We start from the raw sequence: 25045 nt of genomic DNA, 5'->3' as shown, positions 1-25045 counted from the left end.
ATGTAATTTAGTTATCATCTCCGTGTAAACTACAAAAACGCAAATCTGTGAAAACGCTGATGACGTAATGCACATGTGTATTACGTGTTTAGTCTATAGTTTAGTCTCTCTTATTTTGCAAATAAAAGGATACAGATATTAACAATAAGAAATAAGGGGGGACATACAGACATCATCACAAGTGGTTATAAGAATTACACAAATCAACTCAGTACAACATTTTGTCATCATGAAAAATTAAAGGTTCTTTACAACAGACTCAAGGATATGTTTTCGAAGCCTTTGTGTATAAGACTTTATATCTGAGGAGAACTATCTAAAATTGGGATTACAGTGAATGTTTCTAGCTTTGTGGAGATGAAATTTACCCAGAAGATAAAGTAATTATCAACATTAACATCCTTATAATGAAAATTGGACACCAAAAAAAAATAGATTATGTAATTTGTGACTTTAAGCATGTGTGTTCGGCTCGAGTGCAATGTAGTAAAAGAATGCGAATGTGCGCAGTCACTTTCTTTACCAAGTGACATCGACAACTACTTGTCTGGCTGGCATACATAATATAGCGTTATTAGTCCATTTTAACACCCTAAAACACAACAAAAATTTATAAAACATTAAAACGTATTTCATTTATATATTATCTGCAAGTAGTTTTTAAAAAAATGCTTTTAAAATTTTAAGTACACAAAAAATGCATTATAGCACACTTATATATTAAACACGCTTATTTTTAATCACAACCCATGCGTCACATCTAGCTCTGATTAGCAGCGTTGTCATACGTCTACCTGTGTTCTTTTCAATTTTGATGTACCGATTAAACTGACTTGTTTGAACTTGACAAACATTTTAAGATATTTATTTAGCTTGACGCCGTACTTTACTAATCTTCCTTTTTAATGTGCAGTATTGTGTAAGCTGGTAACAAGGTGATTTTAAAGGCAGTTCATGAGTAAATTCGGAGGCGACCATATTACAGTGATTTTTATTCTAACTTTTGCTAATAGTATTTATTTATTACTGCGCTCTTGTTCGCATGCAAAACCTAAAGCGGTTACAGACACCGTGACTTTAACTCATTGAAACGGCATTCAAATTAGAAGAGGACCCACCAAATTCAAACTCATATCTGCTGTTTATCTTGCTGTATGCATTTGCATGACATTCCTTTTCATATTAAATCCACTGCGGAGCTTCCTACTGGACAGATTTAGCTGACTGTTTTACCCTCAAAACCAAGTCAATCAAGGCTTTATAATATATGATGCAACTGCCCATGTTTCTGAGAAATTTTCTTTTTCTGTAGTTCCATTACTGAAAGTTTATTGATGCCAGTTGTATGTGCATATTCAAGTGCAGCTTGAGGTGTCATACTAACCAATAACAGTGGTAAGTTACAGTCTCTTGTTGTGTTGCTTTTTTCAGCTTTGAGTTCAGTGTGTCTGTAGTGGAACTGCACAGGAGGATTCTTGATGTTGCTGTTAAGAATGGAGGAGGACTGCTGTCCAAACACAAAGTGCTACTGGGCAAGGTAAAAACCCTGACACATTCACTATTCCTACTTTTTCTCATTTTGTGGATTGTTGGATTTTTATGGAGGCTCGCAAATGTCTTTGTCACAGGCACTTGTGGACTTGGCAAGTGAAGACATTTCTAAAGGATGGACTCAATGGTATGATTCTCATTCATTCATACTGTCACTCCTGTACGTGTGCTTTTACTTGATTATAAAGGCTTCCTTTTTCTCTCAGGTATCAACTGACTGAGGATGGATCGAAGAAGATAATTCAGATGTAGTGGTCCGTGCAAGAAGGCAGGAAAGAATGAAACGTGCGGATAACTGGGACATGTCACAGCCCGCACAGGATAACAGAGAATCTTTAGTAGCAGAAGAGCAGCGTTGGACTAACTAAACCAGGCTACTTCTACTGGGATTTACACTGGCCTACAAAGTCTCTCTCTTATCATTTAATTCAGTCTATCTTATTAGTGTTTGCACACATTTTTGTTTCCGAGTAGATAAAAATGGTTACCCACAAAGAAAAATAAAACAACAGAAACAAAAAAAATCATTTAGATTCATGAATACACTCTCTTTATTGTATTTAAGATATTTTGATAATATTCTAAACTTTTGACTTCTGGGTTTATTACTACATTTGTAATGCTACATTTTGTAAACCATTAGAATCACAACAGAAAGGCAGACATGTTACTTAACATTGTTATTTGTTGTGTCAGCATATTACACAAAACACATGGCCAAAGAGGTATAGGGTCACATTTGTAAAAGAAAAACACTACACATGTATATATGTATGTATGAACACATTTTTTCCCCCTGGATTTTATGCTGCTGTTTTTTTTCCTACCACATATGGTAAAGGAAATTCTAAGTTATTTTCAGCTCTTCATAAATGATCCATTGATAATACTTTATTTTAAAAGTATTTCACTGTTTCCTGTTGCACAGCACAAAAAGCCTGTACAGAAATGTTTGATACCAATTTTGTTTGCAAGAGTTTTATCAGGTGAAGCAAAATCTGTATGTTACGTTTGTAAGTAGATTGATAGCTTGGTTACAAAGTGTTTTGCTCATGGATTGTTTAAAGACTGTGTATTGGCTGTTAGTGTGATTTCCAGCCTTACTCTTCTCTATGCATCATGCATGAAATCATTGAAATATGAAATTCAATTTGTATCACTGAACTCGTCATTTGGATTTGTGCACTTTTTTTGGACCCAATCCCCCGGTTTCACAGACAAGGTTTAAGCTAGTCCCAGACTAAAGTGCATGTTTGAGTTGTTTTAACTGTAATCAACTTGCACTGACATATCTTAAGATACAGTATATCAGTGTCATTGTTTTGTCTCAAGCACATCACATCAGTAATGTTTTTGTTTTTTTCTAAGGCACGTTAATAAAAGCTACTTAAATGCCCTAATTGAACTAAGGCCTAATCCTGGTTTAGTCTAAGCCCTGTCTGTGAAACCGGGCCCTGAGTATTTGCCCAGTCTCATCATGTCAGAGACAATTTCAGAAGTGTGCATGAGGAATTTCTTCCTTTTGGGTTTTTCTGCCCAGTTTTTCGATATTATCTTACCGAAATCATCTTGTTTTTTATGGTATAGGTAAATGTACCATTTTATCACTACCAACCCCACCCTTTCAGAGTTAAAGAGCCTAAATTAATTTCATTATATTAATATTGTTTCAACAGTTTTTTTAAATTTAGTCTCTCTTTATACTTTTGTTTTTGATGGTATGTTTTAACAAGGTTATGTGGAAGGTATTGAAGCAACCTAATAAAAGATAATGCTCAATATTTTGGCCCTGGTTTAGGTTCAGCAATACTCCATTATTGAATGTGGTAATGATACGGACTACAGTGGGGCAGTCGTGGTTAGAGAGTCGTACTTGTAACCCAAAGGCTGTGGGTTCAATTCTCAATAGGCAAGAAATGACTGAGGTGCCCCAGAGCAAGGAACTTAACCCCAAATTACTGTGTGTGTGTGTGTGTGTGTGTGTGTGTGTGTGTGTGTGTGTGTGTGTGTGTGTGTGTGTGTGTGTGTGTGTGTGTGTGTTAAGGTATACCCTACGTTATGGGAACAAAATGTTGCCAACACAAAGAGATAACACACACACAAATAAACACGCGCGCTAATTGCACCTAATGTGTGTAACTTGGTGGGTTATCATACTTGGCCAGTTGGCCTTCAATTCATAAAGAGCAATATTTTCTAATAACTACAATCTGGTGGCAGTTTGCTTGGCTTGGTAGTGCAAAAATAGAGAGAACACATTTAAAAGTTGGTTTATTTTGTATAAAAACATTTTCCTATATCAGATAAGTAGTAAGCATGTAATTACAATATATCTCAGAGTAACTTCTTGACCTTTGTGCCTTTTATTGGGGGCTTAACATACAACGTGCACTGTTTGCTGCTATTTGGACTTATTTGAAATATAATAAGATTTGTCGTTTGAGGTTTGTTTGGTATTGTGTGTTTCTTTAAGCAATTAAAAAAACAAAACATACAACGTGCTTTTGGCGCCATCTGGTGGACATTAGTTGTTGTAGATTTTAGAGTAGGAAAATAAATTCGCTGACGTTGTGAAATAGTAGTTAGCGTCTGAAGCATTTTGAGAATTATAACAATTTATTACAGAAGATAGATACGGTTTTAGCATTGAGATTAAGAGCGCGCGGCGGCGCGGGAATTTAGTACATTAAGACCGTTCATCTCCACAACAGCAGATGGCACTGTCTCATCGGCACGACGAGGACGAAAAACATTACGCCTGCCTGACGTCATGACGCTTCTTTAAGTTTGAGCGGGGAAATATTGAAACGGACTCGGCGGATCTCTGAGGATCTTCTGTATGTAAACAAACTTTTTTACAGTCTATGCAACAAACTGACAGGTTTAAGGTGATGGAAAATGTATATCAACAATGTGCTGTAATTTGTGCTGATATAGTAGAAATAGTGCTGTGTATATATACAAAACTAAAGCTTTAACGTTACGTTAACTGTCGTCAGTTTAACTTTGGTTTGACATGTAAGTTAGTGCTAACGTTAAGTTACGTAACGTTATAGGAGAAAGAAACTGTACATTGATAAGTTACTTAACGTTATGCTATTGCGTAAGTTACATAACTGTAGCCTTAACGTACCCTGTGCACGGGTAACGTTAACGTTAATAACATAAACGTATAACGTTAGATTAAAGTTAGATCAGTCACAGTTACTCACGTTATGTAGTAAGTGCTTCTGTTCTGTCTTATAGGTTTTTCAGCGAAATGTCGAAACGAAAGCAGTTTCTGGACTCGGTCCATCATGAGCACGTCCAAGATTTTCTGAACTTCATCAGATTACATGTGAGTCATGTTTTCAACGCTCGCTGTCAGTGTCACAGAATAAGTTATTTTTGAAAGTATGCCAAGGTTTTCTTGTTTTTCACTAGAGATTGTCAATTAGTATGTACATTACTTTATGTAAATGACACTGGATAACGTTACATGTTTGAAATTTGAGAGCAAAATAACAAACAATACTTTTCTGACTAATGATGCTGCTATTTTTTTTTTAGTATAACGACTATGTTAACATTCAGAATAAAGAAAGAAAGTCTACATAAGTGAGTCTTCAGAACTAGCAGTGAAATCAGGGATTCAGAAAGGACTGCAAAACCCCAGTGTTTGTTATTATATAGAAGGTTATAGCGTTCATTGCTGTTTGTTTTGCAGAAGGATGGAGCAGATCCGTTTGACCTGGCAGAGGTTTTGGCGGAGCTGCAGAGGAGTCAGAGGCAGGAGCTGTGGGAGAGACAGCTGAAGTTACTGCAGCACAGTCTCACTGCTCACCCTGCAGAGCGCTGGATCACTGGGGCTGAGGAGGACGCGGGCGACATGGAGGTGGAGATCTCTGAGGACCAGGTCAGGCTGCTAATGTTTCATAAGAGACAGAAAACCAAGAGCCTTTTGGTAACATGTCATAAAGACAGTGAACGTGATTTCACCAAGTGCAACATGTTCCTGGATCAACACCTTTGTTGGTCTTGGAAAAAACATTTCAAAAAGATTTGAAGGACAAGTTTTCAGTTAATGTCAAGATGCTTTTACATTAGTATTATTCACTAATTTTAGGGATCACTTATCTCTGGTAAGTGAGTGGGTACTGGGTAGGGTTAGGTTTAGCGGTGGGATAGGATTAGGACTACATTTTCAGAGAATAAATGTTGTTCCAGGATCAACAAAATATGTTGACCCAGGAACATGTCTGTCTTGGCAAAATCACTGTGACAAAAAATGACAGGTAGTTTGTTGTTCATGTTTCCTTTCAGATACAAACCATGGCAGTAATCGAGGGTGTCACCATTGTGTCTACAGTATCTGTGGACATTTTGCAGGAAAATGACACTTATACTTCTCTCCTCAACTGTGCCCAGATGCTAAACTGTAAGTATTTATAAGCCTTGTTTCACAAACAGGACTTAGAATAAGCCAAGATTAGGCCTTCATTCAATTAGACATTTAATTTGCTTTTATAAAATGTGCCTTAGAAGAAGAAAAAAGAAAAAAAACATTACTGGTGCACATCTTGAGATAAAATAATGGCAGTGACATAATAAGATATGTCAGTGCAAGTTGCTTTCAGTTAATACAGCTCAAACATGCATTTTAGTCGGGGACTAGCTTAAACCTTGTCTGTGAAACCAGGGGATAATGCAACTCTTCATTAGCATCTAGTCATTAGAAAATAATTGTTTTTATTGTCACTTTTGAACAATTTAAAGTGTCCTTGATGAATAGAAGTATTTCTTTAAAACAAAGGGGTGTTATAGATTAAAGACAAATACCGTAGTTGCAGGTTTGATCTTATTTTTCATCATTGTCATTTCCCATCACCATTAAACACTTGAAAATGAAATGGGTTTATAATTCAAAATATTTTTCTTAAATAGATATCGAATGTATTTCCTCCCATGTTGTCTTTTTCTCCAGGTATAGAGAGTGCTTTGCCACTGTCACACACACCCCTCCAGCAGGCTATTCATTGGCTGTTTGAGTGCTGGTGGAGACAGGATCTAAAAGGAAAAGAGGAGCTTGGTTGGACTGCTTTCCTTGTCTGTTTGGAGAACACTGTTACGCTTGAGAAACCGGTACAATTATTGCTTTATATGCATTATTAACAGACAGATATGTCATTATTATATTAACATGTGTATCATTTGATTGATATCATTCTCTGTATTGTAGATGAGCAGTGTTGATGCTTTTTGGGTATGTTCCCAGGTCAGTGAGCTCAGAAGGCTCTGTACTCTTCGAGAGGTGCTTCTCAGTGTGGACTTTGCATCTGAAAGAGGTCAGCAGGTCATTGATCCACTGCTTCAGTGCTTCTTCAGGACCTCTCATATCAAACAAGAAGAGGTTTGTGATATGTGTTTGTGGGCTCGTGAGTTTGAGACATTATTTTCTACAGGAGATAATTTTATATAACTCTGTTATTGCTCATTTTTCAGGGGAAACGGTTCCTTGCCTTCCTTTTTTCTTGGAACGACAACTTCATTCGGATGATTCATGAAACTATTAAGAATCAGCTGCCGTTTTTCCCAAAGTATTTCATACACTCATCACCTCTTGTTTTATAATGCTAAAAAAAGCACTCAGTAATTTTTTTTATGTGACGGACGGTTCTGTAATAACCTTCACATATGTATCAGACAAACAATATTAGAGTGGTGTCTGCAGACTGTTTGATCTGCTATTTCTTTTTGATCTTCACAGTTATTCTTTTTTTCACTATACCTGCAGAACTCTATCTGTTCATGTGGCTGAGATTTACTTCAGAGCATGGAGGAAAGCATCAGGTCCTTCTCTGGAGGAGATTGAGTCCACCTGCATCCAGGACTTAATGCAGCATGCTCTGTTGCTGCACAGAAACTCACCTGTACACAGCAAAGTCAGACAGGTCAGAAACCACAGATCCTCTTTATTACATTGAAGTAGATCATTACATTTAGGTTGTGAACTTATGAATGTTCAAAAAAATGTTTTAATGTTTTTGAAAGAAGTCTCTTATGCTCACGGCTGCATTTATTTGACCAATATCATTAATATTAGTGTATTAAGCAATTTTAAATTTTATTAAAATAACTTTTAAACTTAATGTATTTCAAAATATAATTTATTCCTGTAATTAGACCTGGGTTGACATTGATTTCTCAATTTCAGTTGATCTTTATTTTGATGAACCAAATTTTATTTTTAAATTCCAAGATTAATCTTTTAGTCTATGCTGTTTTCAGTTATTTGTTGCATGCATCTCATCCAAAAATGGCAATAAGCTTTGTGCTTTGTTACTTTTGATATGAAACAAAATCTCAGCTGTCAATTTTATCACAAAATTCAAACAATAAATCATCGTTTTGGCGCTTACAGATCAAACAAGTTATTATTTGATTGCTGATTATGATTATTTTTACTTTAACCAACCGTTTTGAATTTAGCCTTTAATATTATTGTAATTTACCAACTGACAGAGTTCCCTGTATAGTTTACAACTTTAGCTGAACAAGATTTTTTTCTTTAAGAAAAATTGACATACTGTACCTGAATCGAATCGAGATCAGAAAGAACCAAATCAAATCAAGAGCTTATGAATCTGAATCGAATTGTAAATCTGAGTCAATACCTAGCCCTACCTGTGAATTTTCAGCACCATCATTACTCCAGTCTCTGGTGTTACATCAGAAATTATTCTAATATGATGATGTGGTGCTCAAGATACATTTATTATTATTATCAATGTTGAAAACAGTTGTGCTGCTTAATATTTTTATGTAAATAATTTTAAATGCCTTTGCTGTCACTGTTTGATAAATAAAGTCCTTGCTAAATAAAAGTATGTTTTATACTTAAAAAATATCTTACTCCGAACTTTCGAACTGCAATGTAAGTGAATATGCATGAATCCTTGCCTTATGTTCATGATATACTGCTAAAGTTGTGCTGGTGCCATTGTAAGGATTCTGAAAATGACAGAAATGAAAATCAGATTTGATATAGGGAGGATTTGAGAACAGATAAATTAGTGATCTGAATTTGAAACAATTCTTCACTGTAAATAAAAATGGTCTCTGTCTCTCTATGTAGGTTCTTACTTATTTCCACAAGCAGAAGTTTCGCGATGGAATCGATGAGATGCTGCACAGACTTTACAAGCCAATACTGTGGAAAGCATTAAAGGTAGATCAAGAAGTAGTTGACACTGTGTTGTTTTATTGTTATTTTGTTTTAAATATGCTGTTCTTTGAGTTAAAGCCTAAAGTTAATTAATTAATACCTCATTGAAATGTATCGCCTTGTTCATTTGGACATGTTTCTGATCATTTTAAACAGGCCACTAATGCTGAGGTTCGTGCCAATGCCACACTGCTCTTTACTGAGGCTTTTCCCATCCATGACCCCAACATGAGCAGTGAGATTGTTGACCAGGCTGTTCAGAATCAACTCAATTTACTGTTTGTATGTCAACAGCTGATTCCATTTAGCATAGTTATGGATTATTGATATTTTGTAATATTCAAGGATTTATGCAACGGTTTCAATGTGTGCAAATAGAGTGCAACAGGCCCCACCCACTTTTTCGGCGGCTTTGGTTCCGGCAGTATTTTTCCCATATGGATTTTAAGAGTTGTAAGCCATGAATCAAACCAACCAGCGATGATGTTAATCACAGTATTACAAACTTTAATTTGAAGCAAAAAAGTGTTTAAAAATCAGACACAAACATACCTTTAGTGAGGGGAAAGAACTACAATCTCAAGAAGAATCGCGAATGACAAATTAAAAACATGGAGAAATATAAAACTATTGATTTAAATAATGTAGTTGATTATATATAGAAACAATATATTTGTGTGTGTGTGTGTGTGTTTTTGTGTGTGTGTTTTTGTGTGTGTGTTTTTGTGTGTGTGTGTGTTTGTGATATATATATATATATATATATATATATATATATATATATATATATATATTATATATAAAGGAAACTGACATATTATACACAAAAAGTGGACAACCAGTCAAATTTATACAAATTTAGGACCAATATTTATTCATTACTATTATTCATTACCATTACTATTTTTAATGTTTTTGAAAGAAGTCTCCTATGCTCACCAAAGCTGCATTTATTTGATAAAAAATACAGAAAAACAGTAATATTGTGAAATATTATTACAGTTTAAAATAATGGTTTTCTATTTGAATATACTTAAAATATAATTTATTTCTGTGATGCAAAGCTGAATTTTCAGCATCATTATTCCAATCTTCAGTCACGTGATCCTTCAGAAATCATTCTAATATGCTGATTTATTATCAATGCTGGAAACAGTTGTCCTGCTTAATATTTTTGAGATACTTGTTACCTGTGATAATTTTTTTCAGGATTCTTTGATGAATAAAAAAAGAAAAGAAAAAAGAACAGCATTTATTTAAAATATAAATATTTTCTTACAGTATACACTACCGTTCAAAAGTTTGGGATAAGTAATTATTTTCTTTCTTTGAAAGAAATATTTCTTATATATATCTTTATTTATTTCATTCATACATACATACATACATACATACATACATATATATATATATATATATATATATATATATATATATATATATATATATATATTGCAATTGCAGTATCATGGTTATAGCTTTTCACAAGGACTGTTAAACATGATTATTTAAAACTAATTAAAAAGTTGAAATAATGCAGTCTAATGGCTTAAAAAACACAACAACCTGAGCATGGTCTGTCTTTAATGCTTTAGAAGTTATTGTTAAAATCAATTCCCCTGTGGAGAAAATAAATTGGATTTGTACTGCCAGAACCCGACTGTTGCACTCAATAGCAGTCAACAAAAAAGATATCACTAACTTATACCGCCATTAAATTGTCTCTTTGTGTCTCTATAGGCTCTGCTTGATGACCCCCAGCCCCTTGTGCGCTCTTCAGCAGTACTCGGGGTTTGTTCTGTCCTGGCTCGATGCTGGGAGGTCATACCCTCCACGGTCATCACCGACCTCCTGGAGAAGCTCATCCTGCAGCTGGCTAATGACACAAGCTCTCCAGATGTCCGCTGCGCCGTCTTCATGGTAAAACCCCTGACTGTCTCTGTCACTTGAGATAAGTGATCAGAGAGAGAGAGAGAGAGAGAGATGGGGAGCAATTGCTCGGCATCTTTCCAGTTTTGCAGTGAAATGCAATTTAAAGCCATTTACAGCTCGAGGAAGGACACTGTCTTCTGCTCTGTGATTTCAGTGTAATTTGTTCGTTTAAGAGCTTCAAACTAAAAGGCTTTTTAGGGGGAATGGGCATACCCAACCATTAATTTATAGTTCAGAGGTTAGCAGTGCTTGCAAAATCATTTTAACCTGAAAGTTAAGTTAAATTAATATGTTCCCAATTCATTTGCTCTTTTGTTCTTATAATGTTTAGGGACATAATTATAGTTTTAAATATCTTAGCGGCAGTAAAATACTAGCTTCAATTTTTGTGTAATGAGATGGAGAACTCAGCATGGTCTATATATTTTTCATCCTCATTTTTTGTGCACGACTAAGCCTTATTATAGCCTGTTTGTTTGCTCTGCAGTGCATGTCTATAATTCTGGATAACAGTTTAAGCCATCCACTCATGGAAAAACTGTTGCCTGCATTGAAGAGTAGCCTCCATGACAGCTCTGAAAAGGTGCGTGTTGCCTTTGTGGGCATGCTCCTCAAGATCAAGGGTGTACGGGCAGCCAAGGTAAAAGTTTACATCAAAATGTATTTTATTGATATTATGTCACATCGTTTGATCTCTCACTAAATATGATGCCTTTTAATTGAGTTAAAAAATTTAATTTAAGCAAAATATTTGTGTATTCATTCATGCCTATTCTTTTACTCCTTGTTATTCTCCAGTTTTGGAAAGTTTGTACCCTGGAGCACCTGCTGGCTCGATTGGAGATGGACTCTCCTCCTGTCTCTAAGCGAATAGTCAATCTCCTGTTTAACTCATTCTTTCCAGTCAACCAACCAGAGACTGTCTGGTGTGAGCGATGCGTCACCCTGATTCAGACAAACCCTGGAGCGGCTCGCAAATTTTACCAGCATGCCTATCTGTACACAGCTCCTGCTAATATAGGTTAGATTGCTTTAGATACCCCAGTAATCTTTCTTAATGTCAATTCTGTTTTATATTGTGTGTTGTGTTGAGTTACCAGGGTTTGGTCTTGTTATTTGGAAGTACAGTATGTGTCACTATTAACTCAATGTGCTTTTTCTTTGTAGTCAAGCTAATGCTGGTGATCCGAAAATGTCTGAATGTGTGCATTCAAAATGCAGGAGATGATGAATTTGTATCTAGCAATAAAGAAAACAGCACGGTGAGGTTTTATATTCACTGTTTTAAAGTTTGTGGTCCGTAAAAATGTTTTGTTGTTTTTAAAAGAAGCCTCTTATGCTCATCAAGTACAATACAGTAAAAACAGTAATATTGTAAAATATTACAATTTCAAATACATTTTTTCTAATTTAATATATTTTACTATGTATTTTATTCCTGTGATGGTAAAGCTGGATTTTCAGCATCATTACTTCAGTGTCACATGATCCTTCAGAAATCATTCTAATGTGCTGATTTGCTGCTTAAGAAACATTTCTTATAATGTTGACAACAGTTGTGCACCTAGATAATTTTGTGGAAACCGTTTTACTTTTTTTCAGCATTCGCTGATGAATAGAAAGTTGAAAACAGCAGTATTTATTTGAAATGGTAATCTTTTGTAATAATGTAAAGATATTTTTTTTGTGAATTTGTATTCATTTAATGCATCCTTGCTGAATAAAAGTATTCATTTCTTCAAAAAAAAAAAACATTAAAATGACGTACATTTGATATACTCTTTTTGCAAACTGAATCTTGCTTCCTTTTTTCCATGTATCGGAAATGTATTCTTAAACGGGCACAAAGGCCTCTCAGCTTTTAGATTAAATGTTTTCCACAATACCCTAGACACTGCCGAGCGATGATGTGGAACTTCAAACAGCTATAAATAATAATGCTTATGTTTGTCATTGTCACTAGATGTTGGAGGATGTTCTCTCAGTGCAGGACACTGCCTCCATGGCCAGCCTGCTCGAGATCCTTGTCATTCTGTGGAAAAGTGTTCAAAAATCTCTTATGGCTAACCAAGAGGCCTTCAAGTACACCACGTCAAAATTTGCATCTGTTCTGCCCCAGTATCTAAAAATCTTTCAGGTAAGAGGCACATTCACACACGGGGAACCAAAGGGCAATTCAAAGAGCAAAGCTGCACACTGTAATCACATCATTAGAGCTGATGCAATATGGTTGCAACATGAAGCAGTTGTCTATGTATATGTGTGTGTGCAGGAGGAGCGGTGTAAAGCCCCTCTCATTCTTCTAGCCTCTCTACTTCCTGCCACTGCTGTTCCAGCTCTGAGGTTAGTAGGACTCTCCCCTTGAACAACCAGCTCACATTGTTAAATGCCCCCTTTTAAAGGAATAGGACAGCCAAAAATGAAAACGCATTCTTTGAGAGATGATTTTTCTAAAATGTCATTTTTGGGGAAACTTCCTGCAAAGAACAGTTAGATGAAGAAAAGAGCTTTTCAAAACTTTCTTTCCTGCTGAGCGTCTTAACACAGTTGGCATGGTGTCTCAGCCATCTCCCCAGAACAGCAGGTTGGCTCAAAAGTGAAATGCCAATTCTGATTCCCATTTGATCCGAAAGACGTCCTTTAATGCTGGTGGGATTGAGTGTGTTTTCAAGGCTTTAGAGCGATCTGTAGGACAGTCTGGGTGTACTGCATGATTGTGTGTTCCTCTCTGCAGGAGTAAAGTGATGTCTCACTTGAGGAGTTTGAAAGCCGGCACCGCTGTGACGGCATACAGTCAGTCGGTGGAGTGTCTCTGTAGCTGGGGGCAGATCAGTCATATTGTGGAGCTGATAGAGAACTGGCTGACGGAGGCTGCACCTGTAAAAGAGGTGAATGATGTGTAAAGTGTCCTTGTCCAGGGCTCTAGATTAAAATTTAAGAGCAGTGGCACTAGTGCTTCCAAGTTTTAAGGATGGTGGCACCAGCACCTGATTTGGTAGCTCCGGGATGGTGGGGGGTATTAATAATACTTATACTACAGGGCCGTTGAATGCTTGAATCTGATTGGTTGACGAACGTTCTGAGGTGTGCAATTATTTTCAGGGAACCGCACGGCTAAAGTAGTTCCAGGCAGGTCTTAACCGTATTACAGTTCCATATCACTTCGCGTAGTTAACTGTAATAACAGAAAATAGGATACAATTCATAACAAGAAAAACCATGCAGCCCCATGCGCTTGGTCTACAATTTTCAATGTCTAACTTCACAATCAATGGAGACATGTGGTTTAATTTTAATAAATAAAGTCCTATAGCCTATATAATCAATAGAAAATTAAACTGATTATTTAAATAAATTGATAGTCCTGCTGCACGGGTTTACGTAATTATTGTAATAACTCCGCTTCGCGTCGTGACCGCATTACAAACCTCGGGTGTGCATTATTTTTCTAATAATTCAATGGCCTGTCGTCAATTATTCCTTACATGTTTTGTCTCTTGGAATGCACATTTGACAGAAACTTGTGTTGACAGTAGCAGTACCTTGAGCTAGGAAGCGGATGTACATTTATTTTTATTAAAAAAAATAAACCGTAACATCTTCAAAAAAAGAATAATTAACAGCCTAATTTTTAAAGGGTAAAATTTAAATTTGCTGACTGAGTTAGGACTTTACTCTTATTAAAATTGGTCTTCCATGGTATTATACATTTGTAGATAATGATAGCCACAGGTAGGGCTGGGTATCGAGGTCGATACTTTTTAAGCACTGACCTATTGATTGCCAAATGACGACCTATTGATCCTCGTGTTAGTTGTCGTTTTTTCCCAAAGTCTGCTTGCCATGTCCATAATGTTTGAACGAAACAACAACAGCGTGCAGCAAGACGTTACGCACTACACAGTTGTCCACGTCTGCCGGTTACTATGGCAGTACGAGTGGCCGGAAACCAGAGATAACGCGGGTATTACGTCAGTGACAGGCGACAAGTGAACAGGTTTTCCGGAATGGCAATTATTTAAAATTGGAATTTCTCTGAGATTAAAAATCTTTGGGAACTTTTGGGATATTGTAAGTACCCAACTGCTGGAAATATATAACACTGTGGAAGTGATTTTTGGATATTTTATTACAAAAATCTTACGTATTGTAGCTTTAATGTTACAGCCTCCGCTATAGCATTATCTGTTCATGAAATTGGTATAAAAATCAAAACAATTATCATTCAGAAACCGGTCTCAAAGTCATGGTATCGATATCGATTTTTATTTATTTATACCCAGCTATAAAACCATGCATGGCACCTCATTATCATGGTAAAAACTATGGATTGTATTTGCCATGAAAAACAGTAACCTAAACACATTTAGTATAAATATAAATGCACAAAAACTAAACTACTATAGCTTAACAAAAAATACTGTACTTATTTCATTACTCCATTAATAAATAGGCTACACGTCTACATTAATAATAAAACAAAATTCACTATTAATATCCCACATTTCTGCAACAATACCATGTTTACAGTTAGTGTTGCTACATTAAATCCATTGAAAAGGCTCAGTGTTTCTAAGTGTGTGTTAGAAACACTAATATTATTCGTATAGTATTCCGCATCAGTGTGGTTAAGATTGTCAGCGCTATTTCCTCTGGCTTTAAACTAGTTTAAACCACTGAGATATTTGTGGTTTATATCAGAGAATTCTGCGCCAAACCCGAGCGCTTCTCACTGGATCTCACAGCGCTGTTTTAGTGGTTGCGTGATCGAGACCTGTCCGCCTGTAAAATGCATTTTGCACTAAGCTGATAAATGGTCCATGTAGCCCCGTTCAAACGAGCAGTGCTGTTTCGGTTTGCTTTTGGTGTGTTTTCTGTTTAAGGTTTTTCATACACAACAGAAATGGCAGCGCTTATCAAATTGGATGTGGCACTAGCGCAACCTCTAACAAAATTCAGTCACACCGGAAGGAAAAAAGGTCCCAGTCTAGAGCCCTATTGTTGGGGTTTATTAGCTGTTTATGGTGCTTTTATATCCTCTATGATCACTCACTAATCAACAGGGTGATGAAGATACGATGGGCAAAGTGCATTTTGATGGGTTAGAAGAGTCAAAGCCAGATCTGGGCCTGGACTATCTGGATTATCTGCTCCTGCGCCCTAAAACACGAGACTGTCTTCTTACGCTGCCGCTGGATCAGATCAGACCGCTCCAGAAGGCCCTCAACAAATGGAAGGTACCTTAGACATGAGGTTTGATGATTACCATTACAGAGAATTGGTGCAAGCGTTGTCGTGTTATTGCTGTCATTACAAAGTAAACATGGTAATTGCATGTTTTCAGCAGTCTTTCTTTGAAGATAATGGTGCATGGAGCTGTTTGGCTAAATGTCGTGATGTTTTTGCCCTTATTATAATAAGAAAAGCACTGTGAGCTTAGAGAAGTTTTGTTATGCCCAAGGGAAGTTATGTATAGGTTTTTAGATATTACATAAATTTTTTCCTGGTTTTTCTTCTTTGGAAAAGTTTTTAGGTTATTTGTTCTGAACTTAATCCATAATGTACCTTTAATTCAGAACTATTTTTATTGCTCTTTTGTTAATGTGTCCAGTCGGTGCTGTTCTCCTCTCTGAGTGGATCAGAGGTCAGCGTGGCAGTCATTGAGACAGCGCTGAGAGCTTTTATCTTCCATGGCAGACTCAGTATCCACCTTCAACACAAAGTGAGTATATAGCCGAAACCGCATTGCATTAGCTCTTTGAGTCCTTTACTCACCAAACAAAGCATTCATTCACTGAACACACTTAGACAAATTATGTTATTAGAATGTGAAGAGAGGTTTAAGAGAAATAAGTTGTCTCTCAGTACAAAACTTCTCAAGCACTGAGGTGATATGACACAAATCCATTTCAGCAGTTGAAGCAGGTCACAGGATCTCAAGCCAATATACTACTGTTTTGACGTTCTGTGCTGAACTGTGCAAATGGTTTCCATTATAGACATAACTGAGATTTCATGAACTACAGATGCTCTATAAGCTCACTTTTAAATTGAACAAATCTATGCACATGTTTCTGATCCTACAGTACCCAGAGGAGCGGGAGTTCCTCAAATCCCTGGAGCATTCTGTGTCCTGGGTAGAGAAGAGAGTCCTTCCTTTCCTGGCCAACTCCAGCAGTGAGCAACAGCTGTCTTTAAGCAGGAAGACCGTCGAAGTGAGTGACATGATCAGTGTGAAAGTATTATTATTATTTTTTTATTCTCTTTGACAAATTTATCACAGATATCTCATTCTATTTAATATATGTCAGTAAGAATTTTTTTTTTCTATTCATCGAAGAATCCTAGAAAAAATTTAATGCGGATATTACACAAAAATACTAAGCAGCACAACTGTAACGACATTGATAAGAATAAGAAATGTTTCTTGAGCACCAAATCAGCATACTAAAAGGATTTCTGAAGAATAATGTGACACTAAAGACTTGAGTTATAGCTGCTGAAAATTCAGCTTTGCATCACAGGCAACAATTTTTAAATATTAAAATAGAAATAATTTATTTTAAATTGTAGAAAAAACAAGTCCTAATCCTAAAAATATCCACTGTTTCACAATTTTACAATGAATTTGTATGCTTTTTCATTATATTCCTTTGATTTATTTCCCCTCTTGTGTCATTGTCAGAGTTGTTTAGCAGTGTGCACGGATGTGCTGCGGGTTTCTGTCGGAGACAGTGATTTCAAAGACCACTTACTGCAGCACATTGCCTCTCTACTGCAGACAGGTGAGTCCTTTAGTACTTTTTTTCAGTTTGATAAATGTACATTTAATCAAGAAAGATGTAATCAGTAGCATAATGTTTTATTTATCACAATTGTGTGTGTATGTGTGTTCATATAGAGAAAGGATATATATGCACTCCTCATGTGCTCGCTCTGCTTACTGAGGTGGCACTGGGCTGCCTTTCCCATAAGGCTGAGGGGCAGGAAGATCAACTGTTACTCACTATTCGCATTTTGACCAACATCTTCCAGAAAGTTGTGGAGATCATAGCACATCGACTGCGTAAAGACAAGGAAGAGGGTCAGGAGGTGAGGCGTTTGATAAGAGACATTCAAGTCTTCCTCAAGCACGTTCATTTCTGGATGTGTTTACCAAACCTTTGTGCACATGTACATATTTAAACTGAATTTAGTTCAAATTTGGCTGACATTTCTGCCTGACAACATTTCTTTCTAACACTTCATTTCAAAATGCCCTTCTGTATGTATGTTTAGCTGTGTTGCTCTTCTGAGGAAGCTCTCCATGAGTTTCTGCTGGTGACTAAGTTTGCAACTGAGAGGTCAGAGTTTATCACAGGAGTCTTCTCATCTCTCTGTGCAGCAGTTATTATTGATATCAGCCGCACCTTGCAGAAGGTAAATCCACTAATCATTTATTTTTGTATTGCTGTTAGTGTGATGTTTGGGTGGCATTTCTTTCTTGTCTTTGTAATTGAAACATTTGTTGAGCTCAATGCGATAGCATTTCTTATTTTTTCTAGGGTGTAATGTTTGACAAAATGACAGAAAATATTATTTTGTTCTTGAGACAAAATAAAACCACAAACAGTGTGGAAGAGCTGTCTAAAGCCATGTATAAAAATAAGTTAAAGGATAAAAGAAACCAATTGAGACAATTCATATTTCTACATGCAGATCTCTCATGTGGAAGAGGTGTTGACACCAGAGACCGTAAATGACCTTCCACGTCTATCGAACACCATACTCAAAGTGACGCTCAGATCTCCTGCTGTTACCAGGTAATATGAAACACCAGCTAGAACTAAAAGCCCTGTATTTTTACTTAAATTGAACATTTCTGATTGATATTCTGGTATGTTCTAGGTTTTTTCTGTCTGAAATTAGCTCCTCTATAGAGTCTGAGGCTATCGATAGTATCACACAATGGGCTGCAGTTACACACATTCTGACCATCATCAAACAATGTGAGTTTTTTTTTTTTTTTACTCTGGACATTTTTAAAGGTATAGTTCTAAAAAATAATTCTAAATATAAATTAATAGCAGAGTCCACACCAAGACTATTATAATAACAGCACCAAGAACACAAACGCATCGCTTTGCTTCAGAAGAGCAGTGTGGAGTTATTTTATGATGGATGGATGCACTTTTATGGACTTCAAAACAAACAGCAATTTGCTGCCATTATAAAGTTTGGAAGGGCCAGGACATTTTTTTTATATATATAACTCCGACTGAAAGAAGAATGTCATCATATACACCTAGGATGAGTAAATCATGGGCTAGTTTGAATTGTTTGTTTCCGATTTTTGTTTTTCTTTACTTGAACCGGGTTCAGAGCCAAGTTGTTCAAAACAAATTTTCACAATAATTTTACACTATCCAGTACTAAAGCATACAACAAGTCCAGTTGAGTTGGACTTGGATGAAGAAACATAAATGATATCAAGTTAGATTTGGTTTAATTTTGTTTCTGTGATATAATCCTATAAATGCATCATTATTTTACATTTTTACTTTTCTGCTTTATTACAGCTGATGCATTTGTTGTGGATTTGAAAGAAATTGCTGTGTCTGTGCGCAGACAAATACAGAACTTTTACATGTTCTCTGCAGAAAACTCTGACAATGTACAGAGGTAAAAAAATGTCATATTTTGAAAGTATGCTGTTGTCTGTCCTACAGTATACACTATAATAGCTGTATGACTTTTAATGTTGCTTTGCTCTTTTTTTCTCTCAATCTTAGGACCATCTATGAATCCACTATCATGATGCTGAATGACATCCTAAATCCATGCCAACAACCAAACCGTTAAACGGGCAAGCTAATAGTTTAGAGCTTTTGCATACTCACACAAAATCCATTGTTCACTTGTTCATTTTATCATCTGTATATTGTGTTGCATGTTTTTCTCTCTCTACATATGGATGGATTTGATATACAAGTGCCTTCACTATTTAAGTAAGCAAGACTTCCATAAAACATCTTGGTTCACTAAAAGCAGAGTGCTCACACTGTCCATCACCCTTGATATTTCATCATTTTATTTTGTACAGTTTCAAACAGTTGGGTTCTTGTATTGCAGATAATTGTAGGTTATAATCCTCTCAAAGGCTCTTTTTTTTAAAAACAGAGAATATGGTATGTCTTAAAATAAGATTATTTCATCAAGGTGTCTGTGATGAAATATGTCCCTCCCATTTACATATTCTGCGTTATACTTAGATCCAACTTGGGTGTGACATGTTATCAAAGATTATACTTAACTTTTTCCCTATATCAAACTGTAGAAATGTTGCTAAAGTAGTTACTAAATGTGTTCTGAGCTATGAATATATGATTGAAAATGTTTCTAATCTGAGGTCTATACAGTATCCATCTAAAATCATGGTATAAAATAAATAAAAAAAGCACATGAAATTCAGATTACTTGTGAAAAAGCTGTGTTGCCTGTTTGAACTTGAACCTTAATGTTTGGGTGGACTGTCATCTTCTGATTCTACATTGACAAGATTACTCTTACATTACTTTTTCTCCATTTTGATTTCTGCTTGGATTTTGTTTCTTATAATGGTGGCGATACTTTTACATGAATGCACTATTAAAATTTCAAAAATTTAAGTGTGCATGTGTCTATAGGTATTTAGTCTTCCCTTATCACTTCACTTTTCTACTTTTAATGGGTCGTTATTTTAATATTTCATCACACAGGTGGCAGGCGATTTATTACGTTTTGTCAAGTACAGCATACCTGCGTCTCGGTAGAGGGCACAACCTTTGAGCATAATAACTGCGCTGTAGAGCAACATAGATAACACTAACTCAACCTATTCTGTCTGATAAGAGAAAAGCAGAGAAGAAGCGAGCTCCATTTCTGCAAAATAAAAACAACAGACCGCGCAGAAGTCTTAAATAACACAGCGAGAAAGCGCATGTAGCGCGTGACGTCAGCAGCTGAGGCGGGGCGCTGACCGTGGTGCTGAATGCGCCTCGCGCTTTTAGAGTTGAGTGCAGGACACGGGGTACCAGAGCATCACTCATCTCACTATTCTCCATCACATTCGCCTCTGACCTACTTCCGCTCTAATCACATCACCCCTGAAACGTGAGAGCCGCTATGCCGAATTAACGGGAGCTGTTTGCGCTCGATGGGCAGGATGGCTTCTGTGCGCGCGCTGTTCCTCGCCTTGCTGTCTGTCCACGCGCTCGCCGTTGCCATCGCGGACAGGAAATTCGGTAAGTTAGTTCGACGTGACGCCCCACTAAGTGAGTGACGTTTGTCGTTAGACGGTCTTACCTTTGAAAACAAATTGTGGGTTACTTAACTTAAGAGTAACTACTTAGGTTAATCACAACGGCGGTTTGACGTGTGTGATGTTCGGTTTTTATGCAAATTAGCATACTGTTTAAAAAATGTATCCAGCTGGTTGGTTAACAGTATGGTCACAAATCTTTCACCCTTATGTTTATGGATTTTGACATCACATTAGTGATGTGCTTCTCTGAGTCACATGTATCAGAATTAACATTGCTCATTCCCCATAAACCAATCAGGTTTCAGGGATAAAATAAGTTAAGGGCTTGTAGTAGGCTACACCATCAAACTATTTCTTTCTTACACAGAAGTTTTTTTGTCAAAAAATGTTATCTTTAGGGTTAAAGCTGCTTGTTACTGGAGCAGTGTCCTTAAAGGGACAATTGTATTTACCCCTGAAATGTTCATAGTATACATATAGGCTACATATTTCACTGGTTTTTATAGTGTACTGCCCCAGTGACAAGCTGTTGTACCCCAAAGGGTGAAATGTTTGCACACTGAGTGTATGTTAGTGGTAGTTGAGGGTTAGGATTAGTGCTGGACACTTTTTTGATAGGATTGTTGTTCCAGTACCATCAAATGATACTGATCTAACAAAATGTTTTGGTTCTCTATAAGAAAAATTGTGTTTAGGACAGAGATTTGCTTCCTGTATCATAGAAGAGCACATAGGACAAATGGAAGATAGTTCTAGTGCTCCTCACTGACAGTGGATTACATAATCGTGTTACGGTTTGTTAAAGCATCTTGGCAGGCTTCATCTTTCAAAGGCGCAGGCCGAGAGCAAGAGCCAGCCTCAGATGGGAAGGACCCGACTCGAGCTGTAAACAGATACGGCTCTACGCGCTCCATGAACCTGTGCATTCACACATGGGTGGTGAGGGAGCTTTGATCTTTGAAGACATGAATGACTGCTAACTTTAAAGACTGGAGCCGTAAAATACCTGATCTGATGTGCCTGTGACTTTTCCAACACATGCCATGTACATCAAAATCTTGTTGTAGGTCAGAGCTGTGGCACAGTGGGTAGTGTATGCGATCACGGGGGTGCAGGTTTGAATCTGGTCTGTGTCAATTTGTCGGTCTCTCCCTTTCTCTTGGTGTCTGTTTTCTACTCTCGTACACTAAAACCATATGGCAATTTAAAGCAGAAATTGTGTTATAGATTGGATCATGTGGATGCATATTGGTTACGGTTACACTCAAAAATCAAGCTTCCAAAATATGGTTCTTACAGTGATGCCATGGAATAACCATTTAAAATCTTAAGGACCTTTTTCCATTATACAGAAACTTTTGCACAATGGAAAGGTTCCATGGATGGTAAAGTTTCTTCATAGAGCCAGATGCCAATAAATCACCTTTATTTTTAAGAGTGTAGGATTGATTTATATGACATTTGCTACCCTGAAGGTTTAATTCATTGTTAGCAAGCCAAAAGCCAAATAACACCAGGCAGCTTGTGATGCTGGTTCGGAAGTTTTCTAGAATGCACAAAGTGTTACTAAATGATTAGCAAACACTCAGCTGGGTTTGCTCAGGATTGTTGTTAAGTAAGCTGTGGTTGGAAAACAATGCATCATTAGAGGCAGGCTCTCTCTGCGGCTGGCATATGAGCTTGGCAGAGGCTGGGATGAGCGAGTTCTGTGAAGCCCTGATGAATAGAGCAGTAAAGCATCTCCAAAGAGTCTGTTGGAGGCTTATCACTGCACATTCAAACTGATTCTGGGTCTAACTTTCTCTCTTTATTTTCCTAATTTTGTTGGTTGTTTCGTATGAAAATATCTTATAACACTTTCTATGAAGCTTGTATTTAGTATGCATTCTATCATTCTATATTATTATAAGGTATATTCTTAATTCATTATAATGCATGCATAACACATGCATAACGCCTTGTAAAAACCTTTGTTGTATCATCTCGTAAATGTCACAACAACAGTTATAACATAGGCCTGGTTTCACAGACAGGGCTTAGATTAAGCCAGGATTATATTTTAGTTCAATTAGGGTATTTAAGTGGATTTTATAAACGTGCCTTAGGAAAAAAAAAACACTACGGCTGTGCATCTTGAGACAAAACAATGGCACTGAAATATTTTAAGATATGTCAGTGCAAGTTGCTTTCAGTTAATACAGCTCAAACATGCATTTTAGTCTGCGACTATCTTAAACCTTGTCTGTGAAACCGGGGGTTGATGGCCTGGTTTCATAGACAGGGCTTCTGTCAGATTAAGCCAGAATCATGAATGGGCTATATGACACATCTGCTATATTTATTGTAATAGCAGCAACACCGTATTGGATTGTTTTGTAAAAGGGTTACCAGTGATCTTAAACCAGCTCACATTGAAATTAACATTAGCCTAACACAAAACACACAAATATGATAAACCACTCATAAGATGTAGTGAGATACTGTTCAGATCTTAAAGGAGCATTTCACCCGTGGGAACATTCATCTTTATTGAAAGTGGGTATATGTAGTCGAAATGTAATTAGGTGTTCAAGCACGAAGTGCTGAAAACCTATTGTAATTGTACCGATTTTTATTAGGTGTTCAAGCACGAAGTGCTGAAAACCTATTGTAATTGTGCTGATTTTTATTAGGTGTTCAAGCACGAAGTGCTGAAAACCTATTGTAATTGTACTGATTTTTATTATTATTATTATTAGGTGTTCAAGCACGAAGTGCTGAAAACCTATTGTAATTGTACCGATTTTTATTATTATTATTCTCCTGTAAAACGCATCGTGCAGCCCAAACCGTAAGTCCTAGAGACTTGAAACTTTGCCAATGGGTAGTACAAAAATCGAGGAGAGGTTATCAAAATATGAGCCCGATTGGCCCATAGGTGGCGCTATAGCAGCAAATACGCGAAACTGGTCATATCTCCTAGACCGTATGTCCCAGCCTCAAGTGTCTTATATCATTGGAAAGCTGGACTCCTGAAGAACAAAACGTATATCTCCGATTTTATTTCCGGTAGGGAAATTTTTCCGCCATTTTGAATTTTGTTGTAAACCTACTTTTGCGAACTAGTCCCTGGTTTTTCACCCGATCGGAACCAAACCAGTGCAGAAATGTTCTTTGGAGTCTGAAGATGAATAATGATCGAAAAAAAAATGAATTTTTAAATCGGAGTCGCTAGGGGGCGCAAAATGAACGTTGTGGGAGGAGCCTATTTAACTAAAATGGCTATAACTCGAGAAGTAAAGGAGATTTCTTCACCAAACTTGGTACACATGTGTCGGACGTCAATATGAGGTCACGGTAAAAAAAACACGTCGATTGGCCACATGGTGGCGCTATAACACAGAAAAAACATATAAACACCTGACCGTTTGTCCGATTGACTTAAAATTTGGTATGCAGTGTCTTGGCCCAAGGCCCCATGTATGTGTAAAAGGATATTGGCGTATCTCAAAAAACATGGCCGCCATTGGCCAATTAAGTTGAATCACCTATTAGACAAGGTTAACGGAGGCCAATCAGAACGAAACTCGGTGGGCGTGTTCAACTCATGGCCCCAGAGGTCTGTAAGAGTTTTGAAAGAAATCGGACACTAGTTGGCGCTAACGAGTTTTAAGGCTCTGTAATCACGTGGTGTTACAAATATCGTCACAATATGCATATCATTTGATAGATCTCCTCATGGTGAACATATTTGCCTCAAGAACCACTGCTGTCAATCAAACCGTTTATTAAATATTCACGAATATGTTAAAAACCTACTTTTGCGAACTAGTCCCTGGTTTTTCTCCCAATCAGAACCAAACAAGTCTAAGACAATTCTCTGGACTCTCTAGATCAATAGTTATTGAAAAAAAGTTGAACTTTTTCCTTTGGGTGGCTGTAACAGGGTCATTTTAAAAAATGGGCGTGGCAAATTACACTCAAAAGCCTATAAATCCTAAACAAAAACTCAAAACTTCACAGAAATTGGTAGGCATATGTGTCATAACATGCTGAAGAAGCACGCCGAGTTTCATGGAGATCGGACCATATGTGGC

The 25045-nt window shown here is 36.8% G+C and overlaps 3 protein-coding genes across 7 annotated transcripts in view; all 3 read left to right on the top strand.

The window, feature by feature from the left end:
• esyt2b (extended synaptotagmin-like protein 2b) overlaps nucleotides 1-2710 on the top strand; it is a 32775-nt gene extending 30065 nt beyond the window's left edge. For all 3 annotated transcript variants that reach the window (XR_013796182.1, XM_079600123.1, XM_079600122.1), the window contains 3 exons: nucleotides 1432-1537; nucleotides 1629-1678; nucleotides 1758-2710. Coding sequence is in view for 2 of the 3 variants with exons in the window: in XM_079600123.1 (XP_079456249.1) it covers nucleotides 1432-1537; nucleotides 1629-1678; nucleotides 1758-1803 (202 nt within the window). In the remaining variant the exon portion in view is untranslated. The remainder of the gene's footprint in view (nucleotides 1-1431; nucleotides 1538-1628; nucleotides 1679-1757) is intronic.
• Nucleotides 2711-4264: 1554 nt separating this feature from the next.
• ncapg2 (non-SMC condensin II complex, subunit G2) lies at nucleotides 4265-19835 on the top strand. Of its 3 annotated transcripts, none has more exons than XM_079587028.1 (27): nucleotides 4265-4388; nucleotides 4798-4888; nucleotides 5258-5446; nucleotides 5854-5968; nucleotides 6515-6672; nucleotides 6806-6940; nucleotides 7033-7127; nucleotides 7325-7481; nucleotides 8666-8758; nucleotides 8912-9037; nucleotides 10496-10675; nucleotides 11175-11327; nucleotides 11486-11708; nucleotides 11855-11949; nucleotides 12651-12824; nucleotides 12960-13030; nucleotides 13422-13575; nucleotides 15751-15924; nucleotides 16299-16409; nucleotides 16774-16902; nucleotides 17373-17472; nucleotides 17589-17779; nucleotides 17966-18106; nucleotides 18386-18489; nucleotides 18575-18675; nucleotides 19246-19348; nucleotides 19459-19835. In XM_079587028.1, exons 2-27 carry the CDS (start codon nucleotides 4811-4813, stop codon nucleotides 19526-19528), a joined length of 3420 nt encoding a protein of 1139 aa, XP_079443154.1. In that variant the 5' UTR covers nucleotides 4265-4388; nucleotides 4798-4810; the 3' UTR covers nucleotides 19529-19835. The 3 variants fall into 3 exon arrangements, with proteins under 3 accessions (XP_079443154.1, XP_079443156.1, XP_079443155.1); XM_079587030.1 differs by having other exon boundaries at nucleotides 4294-4388; nucleotides 11175-11270; XM_079587029.1 differs by having other exon boundaries at nucleotides 4359-4439.
• An 839-nt stretch (nucleotides 19836-20674) lies between these two features.
• ptprn2 (protein tyrosine phosphatase receptor type N2) overlaps nucleotides 20675-25045 on the top strand; it is a 263055-nt gene continuing 258684 nt past the window's right edge. Inside the window, exon 1 of the mRNA XM_079604877.1 lies at nucleotides 20675-20949. Within this exon, the coding sequence (XP_079461003.1) occupies nucleotides 20862-20949 (88 nt within the window). The 5' untranslated portion in view covers nucleotides 20675-20861. The remainder of the gene's footprint in view (nucleotides 20950-25045) is intronic.

Source organism: Phoxinus phoxinus (assembly GCF_949152265.1).
Source record: "Phoxinus phoxinus genome assembly, chromosome: 2".
NCBI classification, from domain to species: Eukaryota; Metazoa; Chordata; class Actinopteri; order Cypriniformes; family Leuciscidae; genus Phoxinus; species Phoxinus phoxinus.
The sequence above is the reverse complement of the archived record's forward strand: the minus strand, read 5'-3'. Positions and strand labels throughout refer to the sequence as shown.